Source organism: Prorops nasuta, unplaced genomic scaffold, assembly GCF_024137725.1.
Source record: "Prorops nasuta isolate Cenicafe-Biocafe unplaced genomic scaffold, Cenicafe_Pnas_1.2 PNAS00014, whole genome shotgun sequence".
Classification (NCBI taxonomy): domain Eukaryota; kingdom Metazoa; phylum Arthropoda; class Insecta; order Hymenoptera; family Bethylidae; genus Prorops; species Prorops nasuta.
This window is the reverse complement of record NW_027116811.1, coordinates 636,865-662,690: the sequence shown is the minus strand read 5'-3', so window position 1 is coordinate 662,690 and position 25,826 is coordinate 636,865. Positions and strand designations below refer to the sequence as shown.

The window sequence follows — 25,826 nt, the reverse complement described above, 5'->3', positions numbered from 1 at the left end:
AATAACCAAAAGTAACCTCTCTTCAAGAACGCGGCACAATGGTACAGCGTTATTTTTCAACTAATTTGAATGTTTTTAAGTTCGTTTGACTCGTTAGGACTGGCACATTGTCCTACAAACGCCCGATTGTTCAATTTGCTTCGCATTTGAATTTTATTAAATTAATTGTTTATAGACTTGAACTATCGCTAAAGTAGGCGTGAGGGTTCCCGTTAATGAGTAGTATGTACATACAAAGACCTGCATATATAGCGCCCCTTGATTCATTTAGGAACCATATTATAAAGTCCCTCAACATTAGTAACTCAAGACGGAAAGCTCGAGTTAGCATACATTTTCGTTTAAAAAAACTTTAAATTTTATTGTTCGAAGATTATTTAATCTAAATTGTATTCTAAGGACCGGTTCCACAAGCCTTGTTTAAACTGGATTAAGTTAATTAAGCAAATTCTATGTGACATGAAATATAGCAAAATTAACTTAATCCAGTTTAAACAAGGCTTGTGGAACTGGGTCTAAGTCGCGCTTTCCGTTTCGAGTTACTGAAGGTGAGGGGCCCTAAAACACTGTTCCTAAATGCATCAAGGGAAACCATATATGTGATATATGCTGGTCATTGTAAGTATATGTATACATACATATACTACATGATTTTTCATGTAAAGTACAGAGTGAAGTTAGCCAAATTGTAAAGGAACCAATTTCCCGCTGTGTATATACCTCTTGTAGTTTTCATTTGATTAATGTAAAAAAAATATAAAGAAAAAATTAATTAATTGTATTACTGTAAAGGAAAATGATTGCGCATCTTATTCATTGAGGGTGACAAATAAGGAAGTGCAAGATTCGGAGTACTCACCGCCTATTTCCTCGTATTAACGAGAACAGAATTTTTAAGTATATTTTGGAAGCGCTTATCACTGGATTAAGAAGAAGGGGATGTTCATAAATATCTCGTGTAGTAATAGTAGTGGGTATTATAAATCGAATAGTCATGAAAAAAAACCAAAGTGCTTCCAAATGCAAATAACAAATGTTATAAGAATTGAATTCTTTATTACTTACAAATTTATTTTAGTAAAAATGAAAAGTATATTTAATAAATCTATTGTTTATACAGGTAAAAATGTATAATTCCATTAAAGATATTTTACTGGGACATATCTCATATTTTTGCACTAATCTGAGCTGATTAATAATAAATTAAACTAGAAAATTATTGATTAACATCACTGTAATACAGGCGTCAAACTATTAATTAGAACATAAACAATTATATAATTTAATATATAAAATATATATAATTTATTCTTTATTTTCATAAGATTATATAGTTAGATTCTTAATTATACCTAATACGTTCTTATTGTAACTTAATTTCTCTCTGTCTCTCTTTCATGATTCATTTAATCCAAATTTAATCTATACTCGTTTACTATTTACAATCATATATTTCTTTGCTTTCAAATATTTCCATCGTTTAATTTTTTTGTAAAATTTGTTTGGTTTAGGTTAATATTTTCTTGCGTGAAAAAAGGATTGAGAGACCTCAACGAGTGATAAAACTTTCTTCTACAGTAAATTATCTAAGAAATTTTTACTATCGATATTACTGGTTTTTGCTTAAGTCAGTCTTTTTAAATTGTAACTAATTTATTTACTTTGATATCAAACAGCATTTTACCGGAATAGTTTACAGAGAAAATTCGGTTAGTCTGTAGTGTATTTGCTTCTTTCAAATTTGTTTTTTTTCAATTAAGTCACGAACGCTTAATATATATTGCAATGTACTAACATATTTTCAAATTGATTTGTGTGTGATACGAGATACAAGATGAACGATAACCTTTTAATGATATATCAATTAATTATAATTTTAATTTTTAATACCAATATATTTTGAATATAAAGACATTGATACATACTCTGCATGATTATCATATTCTTTTCTTTATTTTAAATATACTTTTCTACTTTTCGACAGACAACACTTGCTTTGTAAATTCTATAAAAAGAAATTTTTAAAATAACGTTAAGTTGCACTTTCATCAAATTTATCTATGGACCGTCTCGATTATAAATATGACACTGGTCTAATTAATTATGAAGATAGGTATTCTTTTATATAGTCTATATACGGAACTCAAGAAACTCTTAAGAGCTTTCAAGAATCTTTCACTTTCGACGAAGCTTTTATTAATAGGTTTTTATTTTCATAGAAGTGAATTTTGCTTAATTTTTTGCTTGCGATTTCTAGATGCATGTATGTCGCCAAATTTTAAGCATTTCATCTTCATCTCTCTCTCTCTCTTGGCTTATTATCTCTACTATCTGATAAACTAGATTGTATGTGACGTTATTGTGAAATGATTTAGCGGAAGAATATTAAACAACAGTACATATTTAGGCATAATGACTATTACTAGCTATAACTTTCGACTTGTTTGATTAACCCCTTCGACTACCATGACGATACATTAATTATTAGACGATAGAAACGAATTGCAATAAAATTCAATCATCATTAATAACTATCGAATATTTATTTCTTTTTAAAGAAAAATATGAATTTCAATCTTTAATTTGGTCAGTATAAATGACAGGAATATAAATAATTAATCCCGCAGTGAAAGAGTTGAAATTTGCGATTATCCTCCAAATAGTTTCATCGAGATTTTAGTGGCTAAAAATTCTCAATAATTTCATGTTTCAAATAAATCTTCGGATTGCCACAGTATACACCTTGTATTTAATCACTAGAATCGTTGATATTTTCTTCTTCGACCCCTTTGATATATGTATAAATAAAACAATAAATCTATATAGGTTGGAGAATAGCGATGCTTTGAAAAGGACGTAGACATGAAGTTTTTCGTAAACTGCATGCGTATGAAGATTATAGAAGACTGTTATGATTTAGCGTCAATTTCATCGAGAGCTGAATCAACACGAACATCGTTAATTATGTACTACCGGTGAACTCGAGGATTTTCAAATCATCGAGTCACTCGAATAGACACACACCAACCACCACTTCTTGAGAGAGAGTATTCAAAAGCTATTTTGACTGGTTTTGATGAAGGTATCGGGTCTGGTTTTGAATGGGGAACTACTTCTCCGGAACAAGTTATCCCGTGCAGTTTTTTACTAACCGATCCTCGTGTAAGGACGCTCATTAACCCTATAGATGGAAAATCTCTCCAGGGATATTAATTTACACAATTAAGAGCGCTTCACAGTGGAATAAATTGAAAACTCAAGTAAATGAGTCTGAAGCAAATCAGAGAGCTTCAGAGAGGTCGTATATCACAATTTTCTTGAATGCTACAGATGGTCATGGAGTATTCTTCTCGTTTTTCATCAGTTTCATCCAAAACTCGATTCCTAAGGGGACTGCAAGGTGTTCTACCGGACAACTTGAGAACCTTGACATCCGGCAGCCACTTGAAGAGACGCCACCATTTCTTGCGAGAGTCATCCAATTCACTGATCTTGACGGAGGTGTAGAATCTCGATTGGGACCAGTGGTTACTTCCGCGTGATTGTCCCGTGCAGCTTTTTACAGATCTCTCCTCGGTCTTTCGTTTACTGCCTGGACAATCGGGGTAAATTGCCATCGAACAATTCTTGTGAGGGATTATAGAATGATGGACGAAACCGTCATCCTCGTTGCTCTGCATAACCCTACACGAGTTTCTCTTATCAAGGGACGAGCTTCTACTTCTGCTCCTGCTCCTGTCCCGTGATGATGCCTTCTTCAAAGAGGATGTTCTTGTGGAATCTTCCGGTTGATCAGCCTGGCCTGTAAGGCTATCGGTTTGGACCCGCTGTAAAGTAGAGGCTCCTTGTCGAGGACTGTCCTCGCGGATTGAATTCCCAGAATAATCCGAACTATCCTGGTGGAGTCCTGTTCCAGCGGTTCCTATGGTCCTGGAGCCGTAACCCCCTACAATCCTTTGCTGCGATCGTGAGAGACTCGAATAAGAGCGCTGCTCGTGTCGGCCCCCCAATCCTGGAATTCGACAGCTTTTCGACAGCGTTTCCTGCAAAACAACATAAAATTGTCAATATTAAACTATTCCGCCACACAGATATTACAAGGTGCATGCGATTAATATCTTTAACCACTCACCATAAAAGCTGCTCGAAATTTATTGGACATAATATTGTAGAGTATTGGGTTGATCGTTGTAGAGAAATAATACAACACGCCCGATATGTATGTGAGCAAAAGATTTACGAATTCCATCCATTTGCTCTTCGAGGTGACGTGATCTTCGGTACTCGTTCCATATACCGCGACCAATCGCTGTACGTGGAAGGGTGCCCAGCAAATGAAGAATGCCACTACCACTGCAACTGTAACATGAATTAATATTAATGGAGGGGAACTATATTTCTTTATAACTGAAAGAAACTTTCTTCTATTATTTTGCGATGGTTTTTTGCATATTCTTTATTGGACCATTGTGCATTACGTTTTAGCGTTATATATACATATAGCGTATATAGGGGCAAGCTTCATCCAGCGGTGGTTAACTAGTTTCTGAATGTAGGTGAAGATGCAAGTGTAAGCCAGTAAGCTATAACGCGAACAACATGAAAGATAAGGCATTTCTTCTATATATATATATATATATATATATATATATAAAGTCGTGATTGATAATAGTTGCTAAATAAAATCCGGAAATGATTAAAGGAAATATTATCATTCGAATAAGAAGGGAGTGATATAAGAGGATAATGAATATTGCGGATAGAGTATCAAAATATTTTTCTTTTTGTAAAGAAAATATTGTCTATGATTTATTCTGTAGAAGTTTGGGGAGAAACGAAGGGGACTTTGTAACAACGAAATATCGATAATTCCTATTTTACATACTTAACCAGATCAGACTCTGATACATATACACAACCTTTTGACACATAAAAATATTATTTATTAAACAAAAGCTTACTGATTTTGTTGCGTTAGACTGCGCGGTTTCCGACGTGCTATTATTTCGGGAAACAAAGAAATTTCCTTCTGCGAAGTTAACTCGACCGTATTTATTAAATGGAACTGACTCGATCCAAACTCTCTCTCTCTCTCTCTCTCTCTCCTGATTTCCTCTTTTCCGACAATTCTTACTCGTATATCCAGCTTTCATAATCACTACTAAATAAATCCAATTATTTCCCGCTTAATCGAAAACATTGTTAATCAGGTGTCGAGTTCACAGGAAAAGCTGTTGAAGCTTGACTATTGTTTTATTTTACGTTTAATAAATTCTTATCGAATTAACGGTTTAATGGATATTCATAAGATATATACATTTCGTACTAAAATTATTATCTCTTAAATTCAGCTCCGGTGATTTCTTTGACGAGATGTATAAAGGTTTATCGAAGCGTAACGTCGCACGATATGATTCTTGAAATAATTGGCTGAAAATCGCTAAATCGTCAACTACATGTTTGCTTCCATGGTCATCGTTAGGCGCGGTGGCCACAACGACCAGTTAAACAGGTTTCTTTCTTTGCTACAGATAAAAACAGTGATCGCTGATCGGTGCGTATGTCTCTATACGTACTGTATACAAGATGCGAAAAGATTTCAGCCTTGTTCCATCTGTGCAATACTGTGTGCATGGAGTAATAGAAAGACAAATATCTACCGTGTACGCAGGGCCGGAGATTTATCATGTCCAATCTGAAAAGAAGAGGGATATATTTAGTAAGAAAATACTTCAATATTAGGGGTATAGAGTCCGTTTTACAGTATAATGAGTTCTAGGTATTCTGTTGGTCCGGTCAGTTGAACAAGCTTTTATATGGTTTGCTCTGCGATGAAAACTTACGATTTAACAGCTATAATTGTCGAAGACAAATTTTTATAGTCGAATATTTAAACGCTATTACTTAATGTATCTTTTAATCTGTTGTTATGTTATCGTAGATTGTATTGATTAAAGTATGTCAAGTAAGGCTTCGTTGCTTATTGAACCGGCTCTTTCCAATTTTAAAAACTCATGACGTATTCATATATATAAGCAGTGTCAGTATATATAATAGCTACTACAAGTTTTATAAAAATTTTTTAACATTCTGTGTTTTACGTCCGCAATAATGGTTCTACAATTTTGAATGTCTAAAATTTTAAGTATTTTAATTAGCGTTTTACAAACGATTGGATACCATAATTCTTACGAAGATCAATTTAAAATTTTGTATTTTACGTCCGCCATAGTGGGTTCGCCATGTTTAATATCAAATACGATATAGAATCCATTAACAAAGATCCCATGAAATTTTTAATATCAAATTTCAAAAAGATCTGTGCAGATTAAACCCAAATTTGTGTAGGGACGTGTATTTGTGTTCTCGACAGCTAGTCGGGGAGTTACTTTAAACGATAAAGCGTGCATGCTTGAGTAATGTCCTCCCTAGGGGGCTCGTCGTATTTACGACTAAATGGATTTACCACCAATTTCCACTCAGCGAATATATGAAAAAAAATCCTTTACTCCTAATATCTCGGGGAGAAAATGTACAATCTTCATTGTGGAGTTTCCGCATGGAATCCAACGACGCGATTTTAGTGCTTTTGATTCTTTAGACGAGCAGGAATTGCTTTCAAATATTTTCGAGGTATAATCTTTTCCAAGGAAGAGATCAATGTTGACACGCATCATAAATTGATAAAAAAAAACCTATGTACATATTTCCTCTTGAGACAGGATAATATTGAATTCGCATTATATTGGCCCATCAACCTGTTGGGTCCCTGGATTCTGAAAAAGAAAAAAAGTAAAAAAAGGATGGGGTCGTTGTCCGGTCACAGCAAGGTTGGCCAATCTTTCTTTCTTCGTCCCATTTGTAAAAATATCTTCAGTGTTTCACTCATTATTCCACCTCTTTTTTCTAATTTTGTTTACAAGACTATCCGTGACCAATGTTTTTCCCTGTGCAACTTCTCTACCCCTTTCGTGATGAATTGAAATTAATCTCTATTGTATACCTTGATCCCGATGAAAGAATCCTGCATGAAACGAATGAAGTGGCTCTTACCAAAAAAAAAAAAAAAAAAAAAAAAAAAACGCAATGTAAAAACTATGAATCTCGTATCTTCTTAGATATAAAGATAGTGAGAATAAAAGTAAAGATATATTTAGTAAATTCGATGGGAAAACTGGCTAGGCATTACCTATACATAAAAGCTGATTATAGGTAACTCAGAGGATAATATTCATTGTATCGCTGTTGTTACTATAGCTTCACCGTCATTCCTTATTGTTAATTTTCGTCCAGACTTACGTAACAGAATACTCTCAAATATACAAATTTTATAATAATTAATCTAAATAATCTTATATAAACAATTACTCAAATGTCAAGTGGATAAAGAAGGTTTTTTCCGAGCTTAAAATGGATTCTGTAGGTAATTAGTTTATACCTATATCTAGCCTAGATTCAACTTTTTCTGTTCACTTTATGATCCTTTTTTGTTACGCTCGTTATATGAACGTGTTCAAGGAATTATATATAGATTATATAGAATAAATAATACGACAGAGAGAGAGAGAGAGAGAGAGAGAGAGAGAGAGACCAATTTATCGAAATGTATATAGATCATTTTGTTCTAAATGATAGAGAAGAAAGAAAAAATCATAATTGCGTAGAAGAATGTTAATATATTATTGTTATTTATTTATATCCAATCGTTGAAAATGATAAATCCGAGTAATTTGAAGGACGCGATGGGACTTTTCAAGTATTATTGTCTTGACTGGCAAACATTCTACTCCATTTTATCATCATGTAAACTCTTTTTTTTGCCACACGCTCGTGTTGTATAAACACAAGAATACCCAGAGTCACGTTCAAGGATTAAAGTGTATATGGATATGAAGAAGCTTTCGCTATTCTGCAATATGAAAAAAGAAGACTAAGCGAGTGTTACCTGTATTACGTACATAGTGTCTGAATGGGGGATAGGGTCACGAATCTATCGCTCGATCTCATCTCCCCTGATATGCACCAATAGGTAGGATACTCTTAAAGGGATTTTCGCAATTTTCTTGCGAGAATGTCAGGTATATCTCATTGGTCACGAAACGCTCTTATGTAACTGCACGTAATTGTCAGCTTGGGACAATAACGCATCTACTTTTACTCTGTCATCAGGCTTTATTATATGAAATCGTTACTCGAATCTCTCTCGTCAGATATTATCGTGTAAAGTCATTTTGTTCATTTTCATCGTAAGCCGTGTGCGTATAGCCTCAATAGCCATTATGGAAAAGTTTCCAGCGGTCCTCGGTCACCAGATGATACATATGTATGATTTTTATAAACGCTCGACAAACTTGCCGGAACTTGATGCATGCAGCCATGTACGCGTTCGCTCGCTCGTTTATATTCCAGAAATCTCGCTAAGAGCTATTTGCGGATTCTGAAAAAAACTATCGGGCCTCGCGTGAATAAGAATGATCGCCGCGATTTAATATCGAATCTAACAGTTATTATTCTTAAACGATAATTGGCAATTGCGTAAAGTCGATTGACAATAAGGTAAATAATTTGTGATATGAAATGCATTGCGACTTGCATGATCACAGCTGATAGGTGAATTTCGAATAAGTTTGAAATTTTACCGTTAACGCGCGAGCCTGTAGATATATACTTATAATTCTGGATTAAACACTCGGAATTGGAATTGGTAAGAAATTTTCATCCAGATTAATCTGAAAACATTGTTTTTCGCAGTGATGAGTTTCGGTTTCTCGGCTGGCTGGGTCACTGTCCCGCGGATATGAATTTATGCGTAGACTTTAATACAAACGCGCGACTAATCAATAATCGATAAACATAAAAATGGAAACAGCGTGGCATCGAGGGTCGCGTTTGTATATTTAATGCAGTATATGCATCGTTTTCTTGCATCGCACTTTATATTCGCATTCCATTCGTTGCGCTGACACAATTCGAATAACCTTTTTGCGATTTATTTATGTGGAGTCCTCCTTTACACACTTTAACAAATGCGTGTAAAATTAAATTGACAGTGGTGGTTTGCAATACGTAGTCTATATACGAATCCAGTTGTAAATTTATATGGGGATCCAAAAGAAAAAAATAACTTGATAGTCATTGTTATAGAATTTGTCTAATTTTACAACAAAGTTTACTCACAGTGTACTATGAATGCAGCACTCGGATCAATTCATTATAGCAATGTATTGTGGGTTAATTTTTGCATTGAAACTCTTTAGAGATCCACTACATTATTTGTCTTAAAGAGAGCTGTAAGCAAAAAGCCGGTTTCTCTTATGTATATCTATAAAAAAGGGTAAAAATGGTCTTACATCGTTCTAGTTTCTTTATCCTTGATTAGATCATTATGATGATCGATTTCTCGACAGTTATGAATGCTCGAGGAAGCAGCATGTTTCAACAGAATGCGAGTATATAGAAAATATGTTGTTTTGTCTCGTGCATATATGTATAAGCCATGCATATTCCAGTTAATTCAGTTTCTTCCCCATTCAATAACTCACAGGCATAATTCTTTCAGTCATTGTTTTACCACTTAAACGCGCGTAAAAAAAATGTTGTCTCCTTTCGAGGTACGTATATGCGTATGCTTAATTTCAGGAGTGGATATTCTTCGTATATCAATGCGACATATAATGTACCGATGCGTGATAAGTGGAAAAAAAATTGTTGGTTCGCGTGTATTCTTCACTGCAATCAAAGGTTTGATGCGGAGTCTCGATTATCAATGAAGGCTGTCGATAAGTTTTGGCATTATTTGCTTTTGCAAATCGTCGCGACGTATGTACGTTATACCTTCGCAATAATTAAATGCCGGACGGTGACAGTGTCACGGGGGGGTTAAGGTGATAAAAAATTTCTTATAAATCAGCATTATGAGTCGTAAGCATGAGAGACGGTATTTATTAGTTTTTATAACATCTTGCCACTGAATCCAATGAAAACTACATTAGAGGAAAAAGAGAATTAAATTAATAAGCAAACTTTTTTAAAAACTCTTGCGTGAATAATGATCATCGGTAAGCTTATATTTTTCTCTATTTATATACTCGAATACGCAAAGCCTCTGAATTATACTTTGGTATATCGGTGCTTATATAGTTAACTCGATCCATACATGCACGACTACGCGTATATGTACACCGATATACGCGCGAGTATATTCATAATTAATTGATCACAGGCTACACTATACGTACGTTTTTGACGAAGAGAAAAACTTGTCGTGTTTGATGATCTTCTCAAACGAGTTTTTCGTTTATCCTAGTGCTTTCAGTCTCGTTTTTCCAGACATTCAACGATGACATATTACTTAAACGCGACTGAAGATCTCAACGATTTTATCCGATCGACAAAAAACTCCTTTATTTGACAATATCGTAACGAGATAATAAACTATTTTCAAATTGTTCTCTCTGACTGATCCGAAAGATACGTGTGTATTCGATGAATTATTCGTAAAGATTGTTCGACGCGAGTCACCCTGCAATTCATGACACTATATATATATATATATACATACATTGATGCCTAAATAATCAAGAATGATCGGAGCATTCGTACAATGCACGTATAGGATGGATAGCACTGTATATGCATTAATTAGAAAAGACATTTCTAATAGAGCAGCTCATAGCGCTCACTGTAAGGTGCTACAGTACAGGACGAAAAGAATAGAATTGATTGCTTGAAGAACTTTACTTTAATTCCGTTACGCCAAGTGGATAGTTCTGCGTATGTTGTGTGATTTAAATAATATAGCAATTTATTTATCCACTTGTACGAAGTTATGAGTCCATATTACCTGGAATTATGCATGAAATGTACTATTTGGCGCAAAACATATAAATTTATACGTTTGATTGGTAGAAAACTTGCCTGAAAATATTCTTTTAATGGTTCGTCGTGAGAGCAGCAGCGACGTGCAAAGGGAAGAGAAGGGAGGTGGGGGTATAAAGAGATCCTATAACTTGTTTCCCCTTAGTCTTATACATGAGATGCTAAAGAGAGAGAGAGAGAGAGCTCCAAAATTACGACCAGTAGACAATAGAGAATAGGTATCGTAGTTTTTGTAGGTTTTCAACGACAAACGAAATTGGTGTACAATTACATCTAGCCGGTAGAAATATTTGCTGTACTGCAAGTTTTTTTCCAAACTGTTATATAATTATTCATTGAGTATGGTCTATGGGAGGACGACACAAACGAACGGAGTCTCAAGTTATTTTTAATATGATATCATACCATTCGATACCAGAGAAAACCCTCCAAGTTTGTTTCCTTCATTTAATTAGAATATCTTGTTGCGTTCACTGTGCCGACCAGCCATTTGTCTCGAACTTTTGCCCCGGGCCTTTTGGATGTTAATCGATCAGCCGAAGCAATATTTTCAAATCTATATTCCAACTTGGTAACAGCATATGGCCCACTTATATACATCCATTAAACTTCGGAAGGTCCACTTTTTTATTATATACATAGAGTATTGTACCGCTGAAAACACGTAGAAGCGGAGCATAAAAGTAAAAACTCATTCAATCGCGAATAAAGTGTATAAGAAATATGAATTTTTTATTTACGACCTCTTGGAATGTAAATTGTGTATATCTTTTGAAAAAGTTGGCCGTTGAGAAAAATTTATATCGAAGGATCGTCAAGGAGATAATGATGTTATTGCATATCCATGCTCTATTTTCCACCGTCTTTAGTGGTACACTCTACAGTATATATACTGCGGTCCCTAGATTACGCACATCCAAAAGAGAAATATAAAGAGAATGCTACTGGGGCCAGTGCATATAATATCGCAGGAATGTGAAACAAAAAAAATGGTGAAATATTTATCTAGTATGCAATTGCATTATATCGACATATATATATATATATAATTTCTATTTATAAAAGAATGTTAAAGAGAGCAGCGCTGTGCGCGAGGATGAATGCTTTGGAAAGAAAGGTTCGATGAGAGATTTAGCGCATTGGTATAATTAATTAGGGACGAATGCGTACGTCTCACCTAACATTTTGAGGACCCTCCTGGAAGACCTTCCGGTGTGATGACGAGAGTTTCTCGAATGATCCCCTCTCCCACGGCTTCTCTTAATCATATTGGATTTTCTGAGCTTGAGTCCAATGAGGGCATAGAGCACAGTGATCAAACTCATGGGCACGACGAAGAACAAAAAGGTGGACAATTCGAAAGAATGTCGAAGAATGATCCTCTTAGCTGTGCAGATGATCATCTTGGGGTTCATCTCGTGTCTCACTATACCAAACTGGAGGGCCTGGGGTAGGCCGAAGGATAGAGCAACCAGCCAAATCAGGAGAATCAGTTTTATAGCTCTGGTTAGTTTGGACATGGTTTGGGATAGGAACGGATGGCAAATTGCAACGTATCTCTCGATTGTGAAAGCAGTGATCGTGAGTACCGAAGCGTTTGCCGATGTCTCAGCAGCGAGACCGCGCAGGATGCAAAAGGCCTCGCCGAAGATGAAGGAGTATTTGCACCAGACCAGGTAGATCTCTGCGGGTAGTCCGGAGATGAGTAGCAACAGGTCCGACACTGCCAGGCTGAACAGATAATAATTCGTAGCGGTGTGCATCGACTTGTTGCGCGCTATAACGATGCACGTGCTGATGTTTCCTATGGTGCCCGTGATAAATATCGAGGCGTATATTATTGTTACCGGTACCACCACGTAAAGAGAATCTCGCTGCGATGACAAGTCGTACAACTCGCCACTCTCGAAAGGATCCAGAAAACTGTCGTTGGCGAACAAGCGAAAGTCCTGGATCGCGTCATTGCCGATGTAGCTGTTGTTCGTTGACACAGAGTCGCCCATTTTCTTCATCGAGTCATGTTACTTCTGGCTTTAGGATCATCACGCGATCCATTCTAAAGACCCTCTATAGCTCGCTTTATGCTTCTCTTTATTTTGCTTCCTCATTTTTCCGACCGATCCATGGGGTATGTTTTATTATTTGTGCAGCCTCGAGCCATCGTATAGTCATTTGCAGAAAGGCGTAGAGTTGGCCCGATCCAGCTTGAAAAACATCATCAATCTTCAGCGAATGTGTATCTGCATTCGAAAGGAGATTCGCGATCCTTCGTGTAGGTTAGGATCATGATGGACGACGTAGTGCTTTTACTAGAAATCAACGCGAAGCGTGTAGACAACGTCCTCGTTAAAGGCAATCTTCCTTTTTAGATTTTTCCTTGATATTAACGCACCGATGATTTCTTTTATCTATTTTATCTTCTTCCATATTGTAGCACTATTTCTGTCGTCGTATCTGCATTTGAAAAGGTCTCACAATCCTCTCCATATCAGAGCACGTTGACGTTTTGATAGACAAAGATCAATCACAGAGCAGTATTTGTGATAATGAATAATATCAGTTCCTCCACCACTTTTATTTTAGCTAAAATATATAACATTTTCTCTTTACCTTACATTTCATTCGCAAATTGATCGAAACTTTTCTGACACAATTGCCACTGTGTCTGCACACGGAGAAGACTGACGGTCTTTTTGAGATGCTAGTACCGAGATAAGCGATGTCTTTTCACCATTCTCACCATGCAGCAATCATCAACATGTGTGAGTCGTGTTTATTCTATCATAATATAATTAATACAAATCTCTTATTTTATTCCACGAAACGCACTGATCTTTTCATCGATTGTACTTTATTTGAGGGAGACGGAGAAACTCGTGGCACTACTCTTTTGCCGATTCACAAAGTTGGCCCAGCTGAGACAGAAAGCAGGGGTGTAGGTAGCTTTGCTTGCGGTGCTTGGAGAATTGAGAAGAATAGCTAGGAGGAGATAAGGTGTGTGTGTGTGTGTGTGTGTGTGTGTATATATATATATATATATATATAGAGAGAGAGAGAGAGAGAGAGAGTAGTATCGAAAGATGAGAGCCAGAGCTGAATGGCGAGGAAGTGAGTATCGAGTTGAAGTGGCACAAACGCCGGACGAATCGGAACTGAGAAGTGCGGACTGCGGAGTTGCGGACGATTCTGTGTTGGTCTGTGTCCACTCTGTCTGTCCTCCGGCCGCGTCGCGTCTCCTCCCCAATCCCCATTTCTCCAAAGGCGCGCGCGGCAGGCGGCTTCGGCGCGTTGTTGGTGGCAACCGTAACACGCAGCGGCAGCGAGCAAAACCAAATGTGTGCGAAACGTTCGAAATAAATGAAGCAAGTACCGAACGAACGACAGGGCGACCGATAGTGCGGGCCATCAGCCGTGACGTGGCGTGACCCGTGAAACCTGTCTACGATTCCTGCATGCGCCTGCGGCTCCTGCCTCCAAACAAGTCCGGACACAAATTGCGTGCCAACTGCTCACACGGTTGAAACTCTCCTACATTTCCTTCTCTGCATCTTCGAGAACCTTTTCCCATTCGACTTGACTTAGGTCCTCCTCCTCCTCCTTCCTAACCGTAAGCTCCTTTTTATCACAGAAACTCCATTTTTCTCACCCTATATAGGATTAAATTTTCCTTTCAAAGCCAACTGATGGTCGAACCTCTCAGCATGATTATCCAAATCTTTATCATCAATCCATCTTTCTCGCACAAATTCGCAAAAATCTCCTATGATAATTATCCCATTAAATTATTTAAATTACCATTTCCTTGCATTCAGAAATTTCAATATTTTTCTTTCTATGCTCTTGCATATTTTAGTAGTGGGTTAAACGGGAGATTAAATAATTACAGGGTTCAAGCTCGGAAGCAAGTAATTTCGCGAAAACTGTTGGATTATATTTGGCTAGAGGTTTTTTATATAATATTGACAAATTCGTATTATCGTATAATGCGAAACAGAAATATGGTACCTATATGAGAATGTCGATGGAAGACAAATTTTCTAAAAATTCGATTCTTTGGCACATGAAATACATATAGTGATGAGAATAGAATTATGCCGATACGCACGCGCGACTTCTCAGATAAACACGAGATTTGTCTACTCGTTTAATCCATCTCAGAATTATCGATTTCGATACGGCAAAAAGTATGCTTGATTGCCAATTTCCTTAAGAGCAATGCAGCATTAAATTCTGTTGCAAAAGTACGAATTCACGCGGCGCCTGTTTTTTTTTAAGAAAAAAAAAGAAAGGTTGGAGTAGCTTTTAAGAGAATGCATTCATATATATAAGCATGTATGCTATTATTTTCTAAACGAATCTCGCTTATAGCCTTTAGATTAAAACCAGATATATTTTAAGTTTATTTGTAAATCTCTGTTAACTTGGCTATTGCAAGGGTATTTTAGGCCCTCTAGCGTAAAACAGAATTTAATAGTTGCGAATAGTCTAGTGTGGGTTGCTTTAAAAAGGAAACAACAAAAGTGATGGATTTTATTCTTACGCAAATGCTGTGTATCGACTTACCAGCAACTCAAGGAATGGGCAAATATTAAATGCCGCTCTAGTATTCTCATGGTACTGAGAAAAATAGGTCAAAGGATGATTAAGAAATTAATCGATACGAAAGTACATTGCATGAAATCGTTCGCGTAATCAGGAATGAAAGGAGAGCTTCGACATTGCCTGCAGTAACGTCGAGGCCCGAGGGGTGTAAGCAACGTGTATTGCAAGTGCTGGTCAATATCTATTTTAAATAATGCCAATGTTATAATAATAGTTTTACACTTCTCTTTTGCAGTATACTTGTGTACTCTCTACTGACTTTGTAAAGACATCTTTGGGTTAAGCTGTTTCTTTTGTAGAATATTCTGAAAAAGTTGCCCATCTCTTCAAAACATCAGTTACCTTATATTATTATGATGGGTAGGTGTCCAACCTTGTTAGATGCGACGACGTTCTATCACAGAAATGTTCGCCAAAGAGCGTCGGTAAGAATAAAGAAGAGACTAAATCTACAATTAAATATATAATCAGTTTTGTAGTCGGTTAGAGTTGAATTAAGCGTTAGTTAATTGGGAACGCGAGAGAGGGTATTTCTTGTACAATGAACGCATCAGTGCATTGTCTTTGGGAACAACTTGAAATTACGCTAACGTCACGGCACAACTATTAGTATATGACTAGTGTTATGTAGTATTCGTTTCTACTAGGATCTATAATAATCTACGAAATTATAAACCTAATGCCAAAGATTAATTGTCAAGTAAACTCAAAGACTATAACTCTTAATTCTAATTAATGTTTTAGATCAGCTACTTTATAACCGTATACGAAAGAAGAAAAAACTCATTACCCATTGCTCGATTCTTTTGTTTTACATAATTCCTGCATGTTAAGTTATATATTTAATACTGTCATGAAAAAAAAGGAGAGAGAGAGAGAGAGAGATTGCGATCGCACGCCAAACTGTATCGTGTTGGAAGGATTCGTGCAGCGTTTCGCTGTATAGGCAGTGGTTAATGATATTCACGTAGATTGATGGTTAACGATGCGTTTCTCCAAGTTAAACGTACGCTTATATTGCTTTCCGTTCTGAGCAGGATTATTTTTACGTAAAGCGCGCAGTATCTTCTTAGAGCTATACGTGCATGGAATTGTAGAATTTATTTGTAAAAATGAGTTTGCTTTTATAGCGGATGATTTTCTAATATACAGAAGGTGTAAAAAGATTGTTTGTTCGTCAATAAAACTTGCAAATGACACTCGAAACGAAATAAAATTGAAAGTTATGTTATATTCTGGATAAAAAACAGATATGAAACTATAAATTAAGTCATACATCTCGAGTGGCATATGATCCACGTCATCTGATAAATATTCAGGATGCGACGCTAAAATCACGGGGATTCTCATAGCGCTTGCAGCCTAAATTTAAATTTCATTGAAATTCTTGACTTTCGCGAGCAAAGCTACCGGAAAATCCACGCTTTCCAGAATCGATTCTAATATCCGGAATTTCTATCCTACGTAGTTATGTGTCACGCATAATCTTTCAAGGCCACTAAAGAGATTCATCAAATTGGGCTGGAATTTTGCAAAAAAAATGCGTTGATAGGATCGATGATGACCGGCAGTAATTTCTGCGTGTTAAAGTGCCATTAACTTAGACCAATTAAATTGAGAAAAATAAATACAGGCTTTAACGAGCAGGTTTCAATCGTTAATCTCGAGAATTCGGTTATTCAACGATCGAGTAATTACAGCAGCTACGCGGATTACGTCCAATTAGCAGTGCCAACTGGTTTCAATTATGACCAAAATTGGAATGATATGCATATATGTATTTATATATAAACAAAATAATTTAACGAATGTTTGATTATGAAATTCTGTAGAAAGATTCTGAAATGTGAATATATATATAGCTACGAGGAAGATGAAATGAAAAAAAATGGATAAAGCTTAGTTGGAAAACAATTTAGTATAGATATATTGATATAGGGTTGATTTGTGCGAATAACACAGTAGATGTGAATAGGTTCGAATGTGAGGATGACAATGACGATGGGGGTAGAGTGGCGCCTTTATATGTCGCCTTCGGTAGCCCCTTCGTAGTTAGGAATCTCACCCCTATACGCACGAACGTTACAGCACGCGCGCCTCCTTCAAGTGTTCCTCTTCGCCAATGTGTGCTGTCAGCATGTGTGCTGTCAGCATGTGTGCTGAATTAACTCGATGCAATACATATATATTATTATACACACTAGAGTTACCACAGTATATATAATATAGATGTAGGATACGTATCGTGTTAGGCCAATTAACTCGATATCTTTATATACATTCCAAAACTATAAGAGAAACAACCATCGGCACACAAACAAGCGCGCGCGCGCACGCACAGATATCGTCCGTTTAACCCTGTATATCATTGGTATAACCAACCTATCGTTAATCTTATAAATGACTGACCCTACACCCGTTTAATAACACTCTTTCTTTTGCAGCATCAACTATTCTACCCATTTTTGCTTAAATCATTTGACGAAACGCCTAGCTGCGCTGGAGCAAAAAAAAAAAAGAACGATAAAATACAAAGAAAAGAGGAAAAATTGCCTCTCTTTATTCACCGCACTCACATAGCGAGCAAATAAACATTAAAGGGGAGCTCTCGCTTCCATAACATAATATCCTTCTTTCTGCGCTTAAACGCGCGCCTTTATATATATACTCTGCGAGGTGAACCTCTCAAATCTGATTTTTACTCCGAAAGAAGCTGAATGTTTTTGTTGCTGACGCTTGAATAAACTGAGCGATTATTCCGTTGAGTCGCGCCTTTAATTAATTTCCATAAGAAAGTTTGGTTTTAAAATAAAAAGGGATTTGTCTTTATAATAGTCGCGACGAATCCTTGACCGGACAGAGAATATTGAGACCTAGCTCCTAATCAAGCTGAAAGAAAGGATTGATTATACTGATATTTCTAATGAATGTAATCTTTCTAAATCATTAAGCCTCTGCCTTAACATTGAATAATTACAATCTATTTCAAACATTTTTTTATTATATTTTAATTCTAGTTCCCGCGCGCGTCTCTCACACTCCACACACCCAAGTCACTATTAAGGTTATTGTTCTTATGGAGAGATCTTATCCGTTTTGTTATATATTAATTTGAATCTACCAAGTGTATACATTTCTCCGACGTAAATTTTATCATTTGTGGAAGGTACGTGTGATATTATGTCACATTTCTATTTTGATTAAATTGAAACAATTGGATCATTAATATATTCAATGTAAATCTGCATCTCAATCCTCTGGTACGTTGCAATTGAACTTGCTTAGAGAAACGTATATTATGTGGCAAACGAGCAATTTCTACAACTGTACATATCCTGAGTGAGCTAAATAGAGGCTTGATGTTAATCAATTCTAAACGTTACTTTATTATGAATTACTTGTAAGGGTTACTCATATAATACGTATATATAGTTACTATAATACAGTATAAATTTAAAGGATATCAGGCTGATGTAGTGAAATTCTTGTATCATGCTGTATAAGGAGAAACATTATATTTTATATAGAATAGCATATAGCATAGACGATTAACCCCTGTGAACTATATTTTCTCGAGAGGCTATACTTTCCTCACCCTCATTGGCTTCTTACCTCGCATTAAGTGTAATGATATATGGATAAAGACAGGTGCAATATAACACGATGAAAGTTTAGATGACAGTCATAAATTAATAAGTAGAATTTATGTTTAATTTATAATCCCAGCCATTCCTCAGACCTTTCCTTTTAAAATTGTTTTTCATAGGTATAGTAAAAATATTTTTATGGTTAACATATTTTCCTACAAATATATGTATACATTTAAGACGATAAAAGAGAAAAAGACTTTTAATTTGTCGTAAACATTGATTTAAATGACATATAACCATGGATATTATTTATTATTACGAAATGCTCATAAAAGTTATATTATAATATTATTTTAACAGCGCGCACGCGCGATTTAAGTTGGAGCCATGCCTGATTAAAGCAGTAATATTTTCTTATTATAACTAATGAAACGATGATGAAGCATGAAGGTTGGAGGAAACATAGAAACGCTTTTACATCAGGTGCACTCAATGAAAACGTCAAACGACTTGATAAGTTTCTCAGGCGATACGATTACTTCTTACTAGTGGGTGAAATCGTGCGAAGATGCAAGAGCATATGCATTAAAATCTTCTTTCGCAAGAGTTTCGAGAGTGAGCTCTCTCAATTCTCAGTAATAACAACTATAACACTTTTCTACGAGTTTCATTCTTCGTTTCATTTTATTTAGCTTTACAGAAAGGATCTTAGTAGATAATAAAATAATATACAACGGAGTATTAAATTCTTGACCCGCCGTAAATTAAGCGTAAACATTTCACTAGTAACTAAAGAGGCACAGACCGAAGGCAAGCTTTACGCCAAGTGTCGGCGTCTTCGTTGATTGGTTTCGGCATTTACCTGAAAGAAAAAATGATATATTATGTATCGGGGTGTAATGTATACAGGTACGTGCTACTCTAATTAATATATTTTATTCAACCGTAAGTATCTCTTTGCTACATGTAAAGATGCGAGCTTTATTTCACAAAAGAAAAAACAGTAAAATGATACATTAGAGTTAAAATTAGCTTCGCGCCATGTCAGTTCATGTATATCACAGCATAATTTTGATTGGTTGGAACTGAAGAAAATTGTATATATAGCTCAACTATGATAATGCACACGTGCGTATATATAGTATACGGGCGATACGATAAGATATTGTACTCACGTAAAAAGTTTTGGTGAAACCTTGATAAGGGTAAACACCACCGAGTATATAACGATAGTAGCCGTTATGTCTTATGCGATATTCACCCGGTTTCACGTCATTGGGAATTTGCCATGTTACCGTAACCTGACTCGATCCAAGTACCACGGATGTCCTTGTCCACTCGAACCTAAAGCAGTAATTCTTCATATTTCAGGAATAAAAAGCACTAAAGAAAACATGTCAAAGAAAGAGAGGGACTTATTTTTCTGTTCATGCATAATACAAATATAAATTGTTTACTGTTAATGTATTCGTGGGAAAATCTCAATGCAATTATTGCTTACTTGGTCTCCCAATCAGCATCCGTAGCAATCGTTGTCCAGGAGTCTCTCTCATCGAATCTTTCAATTGTCAAAAATGTGCTACCAGTCATAAGGTTGTTTCGTGGGTGACCAGCAACCTGTAACGAAAAATTAACTTTCCTAAGTTTTTGCTCTCCATTCAGCAGCGGTTCTTTCATTTTAATATATATATATATACATATAAATGTCCGGAGTAATAAGCCCAATTCAGGCTGGCTACGTTTTAATATTTCCCGTTACTATTGTAAATTTTATGACTCGATTTATATAATTTTTTGTTCTCAATGTCCTTAGTCGTTAAGACTCCTACAATTGATGTAAGCTCGCGCGGTGGATGTTCCTCAGTTATAATATGGTTTCACGCTTCGTCAGCTTTGTTATGTCGTTTTAGTCCAGCAATTAGGAATACTCGGTTAATCATTAGGCTCTTTTCAAACAGTCATTACCAACATTGGCAAATGACGGCCGTTATACAGAAGCCACGTGAGATTCTCGCGCTCGATGTTGAAAAACGAGATTTTAACCGAAGAATAATTGCCTTGGTAGGATCAATGAAATGACAAGAATAATGATAACGATAATAATAATATATAAAAGGTCGCAGCCTCGATTGCCATTATAGTATAAAAGCAATATTTCCTATAGCAATAAGGGCTGTCGATCCGTTTAATTATATATATAGGTCAAAGGATCCTGCGCGCGCCGCGGTCGATTCCCAATCGCGCCGAGCAATGAGTTTCGCTCAAGTTTTTAATCAGTTCCACGGATTTATACAATCGTCTAATACATTCAAAAGGCCCCCCTTTCTCCTTTAGCCTTTTATTTAAAATCGTCCATTATGCTATTTATCGGAGTGGCATTCGTGTATATACTGTTACAGTATGAAAATCTATCAACGAAGGGAATTTCAAGAGACGAAAGAATAAAACTGTTATTATGTTTTACCGAATGAAAGATCCTGTACAATTACAACTATATCAATAAAATATAGAAAAGAATAATAGTGCTATATGTTAATGACGAATAGCAACGTAATAGAAGCTTGGTGAAAACTGGGACTAACTCAGTCATTTTTACATTGCTCTTTACTAAATTTCTAGAGTTCCCAACGCAAAAATTTATCAAGTTATAGAGTCCTTTGAATGCTATAAAATCTTTGAAGCTTGATAATAACTCTAATTGGTTAAATAAAAATTCTGCACGATATTTTAAAAGGCCCGTACGACTTATAATTCCTTTCCAGTAAGATAAAATAGACACAGGAGTCTTTCTCTGCGTACTTTGTATCGATAATCTGATATTCAAGTGTATATACATGAGAGGTTGAATGTGGATGAGAGAAATGATAGAGGTAGGTATACATGTATGAGCATTTTTAGGTGATTAAGGTCGATGAATGTAGGATTTGCGATGGAACGTACGCGATGGAAGGCGGGACTGATTTTAGAGGGAAAGTCGATGTACGTGATTATCGCGTCTCTCTTGTCGCGGCGGCGGCAAATCAAGTCATTTTATATTATGGAGCAGAGGCACTGGATGAAGGATCGTGCACGCTTTCTTGCATGGTATTACGCTCCACATGTTGTAATCCGTGCTGCATATATATATATATATTTTCTGGATTCGTGCTATTTTTCCAAACTGTTAAAGTTTATGTGTACCTTATTGCTTTCCACGAGTTCTTCTCCGTGAGATTATTTCGAAGGGGTATACGTACAGGAGTCGGCGTATCTCGCTCGGTATGCGCGAATTGTCTGCGATATTGCCTCGTCCGATCGTCTCTCTCACAGACGAGCCGACTCTATATCCGACGACTAACTATCTTATCCCGACATTCACGGAGAACGGATCGAACGAATCGCGAGCAAGAAATCGTTCGTACTTGATCGAGTGAATCGCTCAATGGCCCGCGAACTCAGCTTCAAACTCCCCGCGGCCGGACTAGCTTCCCCGAACCATCTAGCTCCCTCTCCACAATTTACATCTCTTCAGATACCAACAACCATCACTCTAGCAGCTTGCGCAATTGTATCTGACATTCGCTCGACTTCAATTAAATCGAGGTTTGCCTAACACGTATACGTATTTCATTATTCCATAAACACACACACACACACACACAATGGAATTGGTTTGTTTTTCAACGATTCTATATGCTGCAGTGTAATTCGGGCGAGAATATTCCTCTGTCCCGGCAGAAGACTGCAGTTTAGAGAAGAATCGGCTAATTGCAAACAGTCTACGTGATCGAGGTAGACCTTAAAATAAAAATTGTATATATATGGTTCGAACGCGAATTCATCTTTATCAGAATATTTTTAGGATATAAATGAAAGAGAGAGAGAGAGAGAGAGAGAGAAGAGATGAATGTTGTACGAATGAAAACTTTCATAATTTCATCGCACTTGGTAGCATTATTATTATGCATTTGCGAGCAGGGCTGATTTTCCAATCGGAGCTGCTTGAAAATTAGTAGGAGGCAGGAGCACTGCATAGGGGCCGGGGATAAAATTATTCCATCATTTTTCATACATCGAAGGAGCTAGAGACTGATCTATACGAAAGCTTGCTGCATGTATGTATTATCAGCCATGCTTTATGTTCCACGTGGCATTGAGGTATACTGTAGCTAATGTAACTATATAGGCTTACCTATATATCCCCGAGGGGGCCGAGTGTACATCCCAAGCTCCTTTCACACTCGCGGTAAATTAATGATTCCAGTTGTATATGTCATGTATGCTATTGAACGTGTAGACTAAAAGCCAACTGAACGCTTACTCTTGGTTGCATCGAATGGCAATTAAAGAAAGGGAAAAAAATTCTCGAAACTATTTGCTTTCGATAAGCTGACATTTAGAGCTCGGATGTTAATAGCTAGGCTGGTTGAGCGAATATTTAAGCTCTACTCTCTGTGAAATGGCATTTTAATTTTGAAAATAAAGAAACGCGTATTTTACAGAAATATATGCTCCGGAGGAACGGATGATGAGTCGTGAAGGAATAAGCTAAAGTCCTACAGAGAATGTTTACTTGCTCTACTTTTTCCTGAGCCTTGTGTAATGTTGAATATATAATGCTTTTCTGTTTCGTTTTTTACTTCATTCTTTTAGATTTTCGGTGCAATGATTTCAATTCAAAAGAACCTGCATTGACATGTAAGCATTTTATTGCAAGTTTTTTTTTGTCCGAGTAACCAGCTATTCCTTCCATCAGCTAGCTGCCGTGTAATTCGCTGGATGATCGTTCCAAAGATATTTTTGTCGTAAAGTATATATATATATATATATATATATATATACGTTAATGCTGTTGTATCAATGAAAAATTAGCATCTTCGTATGGTTCATAAATTCATTTCTTTGAAGAAAAAGCATATAGCACTTGTTCCGGCCATTTCAAGCATTGAAATATTTGTTCAAAAGTTTAACATTGTCCTGTGATCGATATATACTTACAAAACTGGCCTTGACCGTGTCACCGGGTAGAGCATCGGAAGAAGGCTGTTGTACACAGTCGCCAAAGTTTGTACCCCATTTTGGAGTATCGTACAAAACTGGTGTAACCAAACTAATTAAACTTTTTGACGCCAAGTCTGGCGGGGTTGGCCCTGGCTCCAGGTTCTTACCCTGGAACAAAACATTCAATTTAGCTTTTACTTTATATTTACTTTTCTACCCTTCGATCCATATCTAAAGAAGAGAAAATTATCAACTAAACTATTTTCTCAAGTATACAAAGCCTTTATTGATAGAGAAATATGCTAAAAAGTTTTTGATTTGTCAGTTACTTACGAGAATCGCTGCCATTGCAAGCTCCTGGTATTGCCGTAAGTATAATGTGAGTGTGTGCGGGCCATAAATCGTAGACGCACCCTCGTACCTCTGAATCTACAAGTTAGTAATTCGATGAATATTGAAATGCGCTCATATGCATCGCGTGGCTGCAGCTTATACATTTTAACAAGATGAATTGTTTTATTAATGTGACGCGAGACGGGGTATATTAATACAGAGAGGTTTTACATGTGCTTTATATGTCATTGCAAATAGATATACACATATAGGCTGTAATGTTTTATTTAATCCTGCGTGAAATGTAAAAATTTGTCATTATTTTTAAACGTTTGCGATTTATCGCGTTTGATGTTAAAGTAAATGGATGTTAATTGATTTTATTCAAGACGAAAGGCAGAAATATATATAGCATATAGGAATTGAGGCATGCCTGGTACTCCTCTGGAGTGGTAATGTAATCGCTGTAGGTGTTGCAGAGACCAGCAACTATCACAGAGGTTTCCTCATCGGAGGCATCGTTCAGAACGCTTTTGATGGCCTCCCGCAATCGTCTTCCGGACATTGTTGTGAATTCACCAGGTACACCAGCTATGACGATGTTCCCGATCACCGCCAGCTGCGTCGAAACTATCTTAGGCTGCCACTGGTACGGCAGAACCATCTAGAAATTCCGTATCAAGTAATCTTGAGGCAATAATTTACTCTATTGAGAGAAAAGTTCTACTTGTATGCACAATACAAATATACATATATATGTGTACATGTGCAGCGCGTATATACGCATTCTCCCATCATTCATCTTTCTTTATATTGAAAACCATGCATGCATGCATATCTAATGGACATAAATTATAACACAACCACGTCTTAAAAATAATATCAGGTACACCGAGACGGTGCTTGAATCTTACCCGACCAGTGGCCAACAAGATGGGTTTAGCTCCATGGCAACGGATGTCTTCTTCCGTGGGTGCAGCCAAAAAATTTCGCACTGTATTCCAGAGTGGATTCGACGTTGTTGTGCCCTGTTGAAAAGCAAATGAACCTGGACCATCCGTCGTTCCAGCAGCGAAACTGTATCCCATTGCTGGCTGACATCCATGAACCTACAGAATTCAACGAAGAAATATCGTCAAATTCGCCATGGAAGAAGTATAGAGTATGTATTATGTAATTTATCTCTTGTATTCGCGTACTAATAATTTATTCGATTTATAATGAGGAAAAAACATTTAACAATAATGTCGTTCAAAATTATACATCATTTTCATACGCGCCCTTTATTATTTAGCAATATATAAGTATAAATCCACACTATTAACGCGTTGGCGCAATGTGTCTGTGTATATGGTACACGATATCTCATCAGGATAGTTTTGTTTGTCGATATTTGCTCGGCTGCGGAGCAACGAGAAGAAAATTATAGGGGACTGATATATA

The 25,826-nt window shown here is 36.4% G+C and overlaps 2 protein-coding genes across 3 annotated transcripts in view; both read right to left on the bottom strand.

Annotated features, from left to right (window-relative positions):
- Positions 1 to 1,095: 1,095 nt before the first annotated feature.
- Positions 1,096 to 14,072, bottom strand: LOC136778374 (pyrokinin-1 receptor-like). The gene is made up of 3 exons (XM_066735162.1): positions 12,056 to 14,072; positions 4,133 to 4,359; positions 1,096 to 4,043 (listed from the first exon to the last, which is right to left on the bottom strand). The coding sequence occupies exons 1-3, from the start codon at positions 12,888 to 12,890 to the stop codon at positions 3,291 to 3,293; spliced, it is 1,815 nt and encodes a 604-aa protein (XP_066591259.1). The 5' UTR covers positions 12,891 to 14,072; the 3' UTR covers positions 1,096 to 3,290.
- A 5,642-nt stretch (positions 14,073 to 19,714) lies between these two features.
- Positions 19,715 to 25,826, bottom strand: part of CDase (neutral ceramidase) — a 46,844-nt gene continuing 40,732 nt past the window's right edge. For both annotated transcript variants that reach the window (XM_066735556.1, XM_066735555.1), the window contains exons 9-15: positions 25,298 to 25,492; positions 24,817 to 25,047; positions 24,384 to 24,479; positions 24,048 to 24,218; positions 20,572 to 20,687; positions 20,246 to 20,414; positions 19,715 to 19,932 (exon numbers count right to left, since the gene is read on the bottom strand). In XM_066735556.1, the coding sequence (XP_066591653.1) occupies positions 19,888 to 19,932; positions 20,246 to 20,414; positions 20,572 to 20,687; positions 24,048 to 24,218; positions 24,384 to 24,479; positions 24,817 to 25,047; positions 25,298 to 25,492 (1,023 nt within the window). In that variant the 3' untranslated portion in view covers positions 19,715 to 19,887. The remainder of the gene's footprint in view (positions 19,933 to 20,245; positions 20,415 to 20,571; positions 20,688 to 24,047; positions 24,219 to 24,383; positions 24,480 to 24,816; positions 25,048 to 25,297; positions 25,493 to 25,826) is intronic.

Excerpts from the sequence above, each read along its gene's own strand:
- LOC136778374 (XM_066735162.1), bottom strand. The coding sequence starts at position 12,890 with ATGAAGAAAATGGGCGACTCTGTGTCAACGAACAACAGCTACATCGGC. Across the intron at positions 4,360-12,055 it reads GAGGGTCCTCAAAATGTTAG|TTGCAGTGGTAGTGGCATTC; the intron begins GTGAGACGTACG and ends TTCATGTTACAG. Across the intron at positions 4,044-4,132 it reads AATTTCGAGCAGCTTTTATG|GAAACGCTGTCGAAAAGCTG; the intron begins GTGAGTGGTTAA and ends GTTGTTTTGCAG.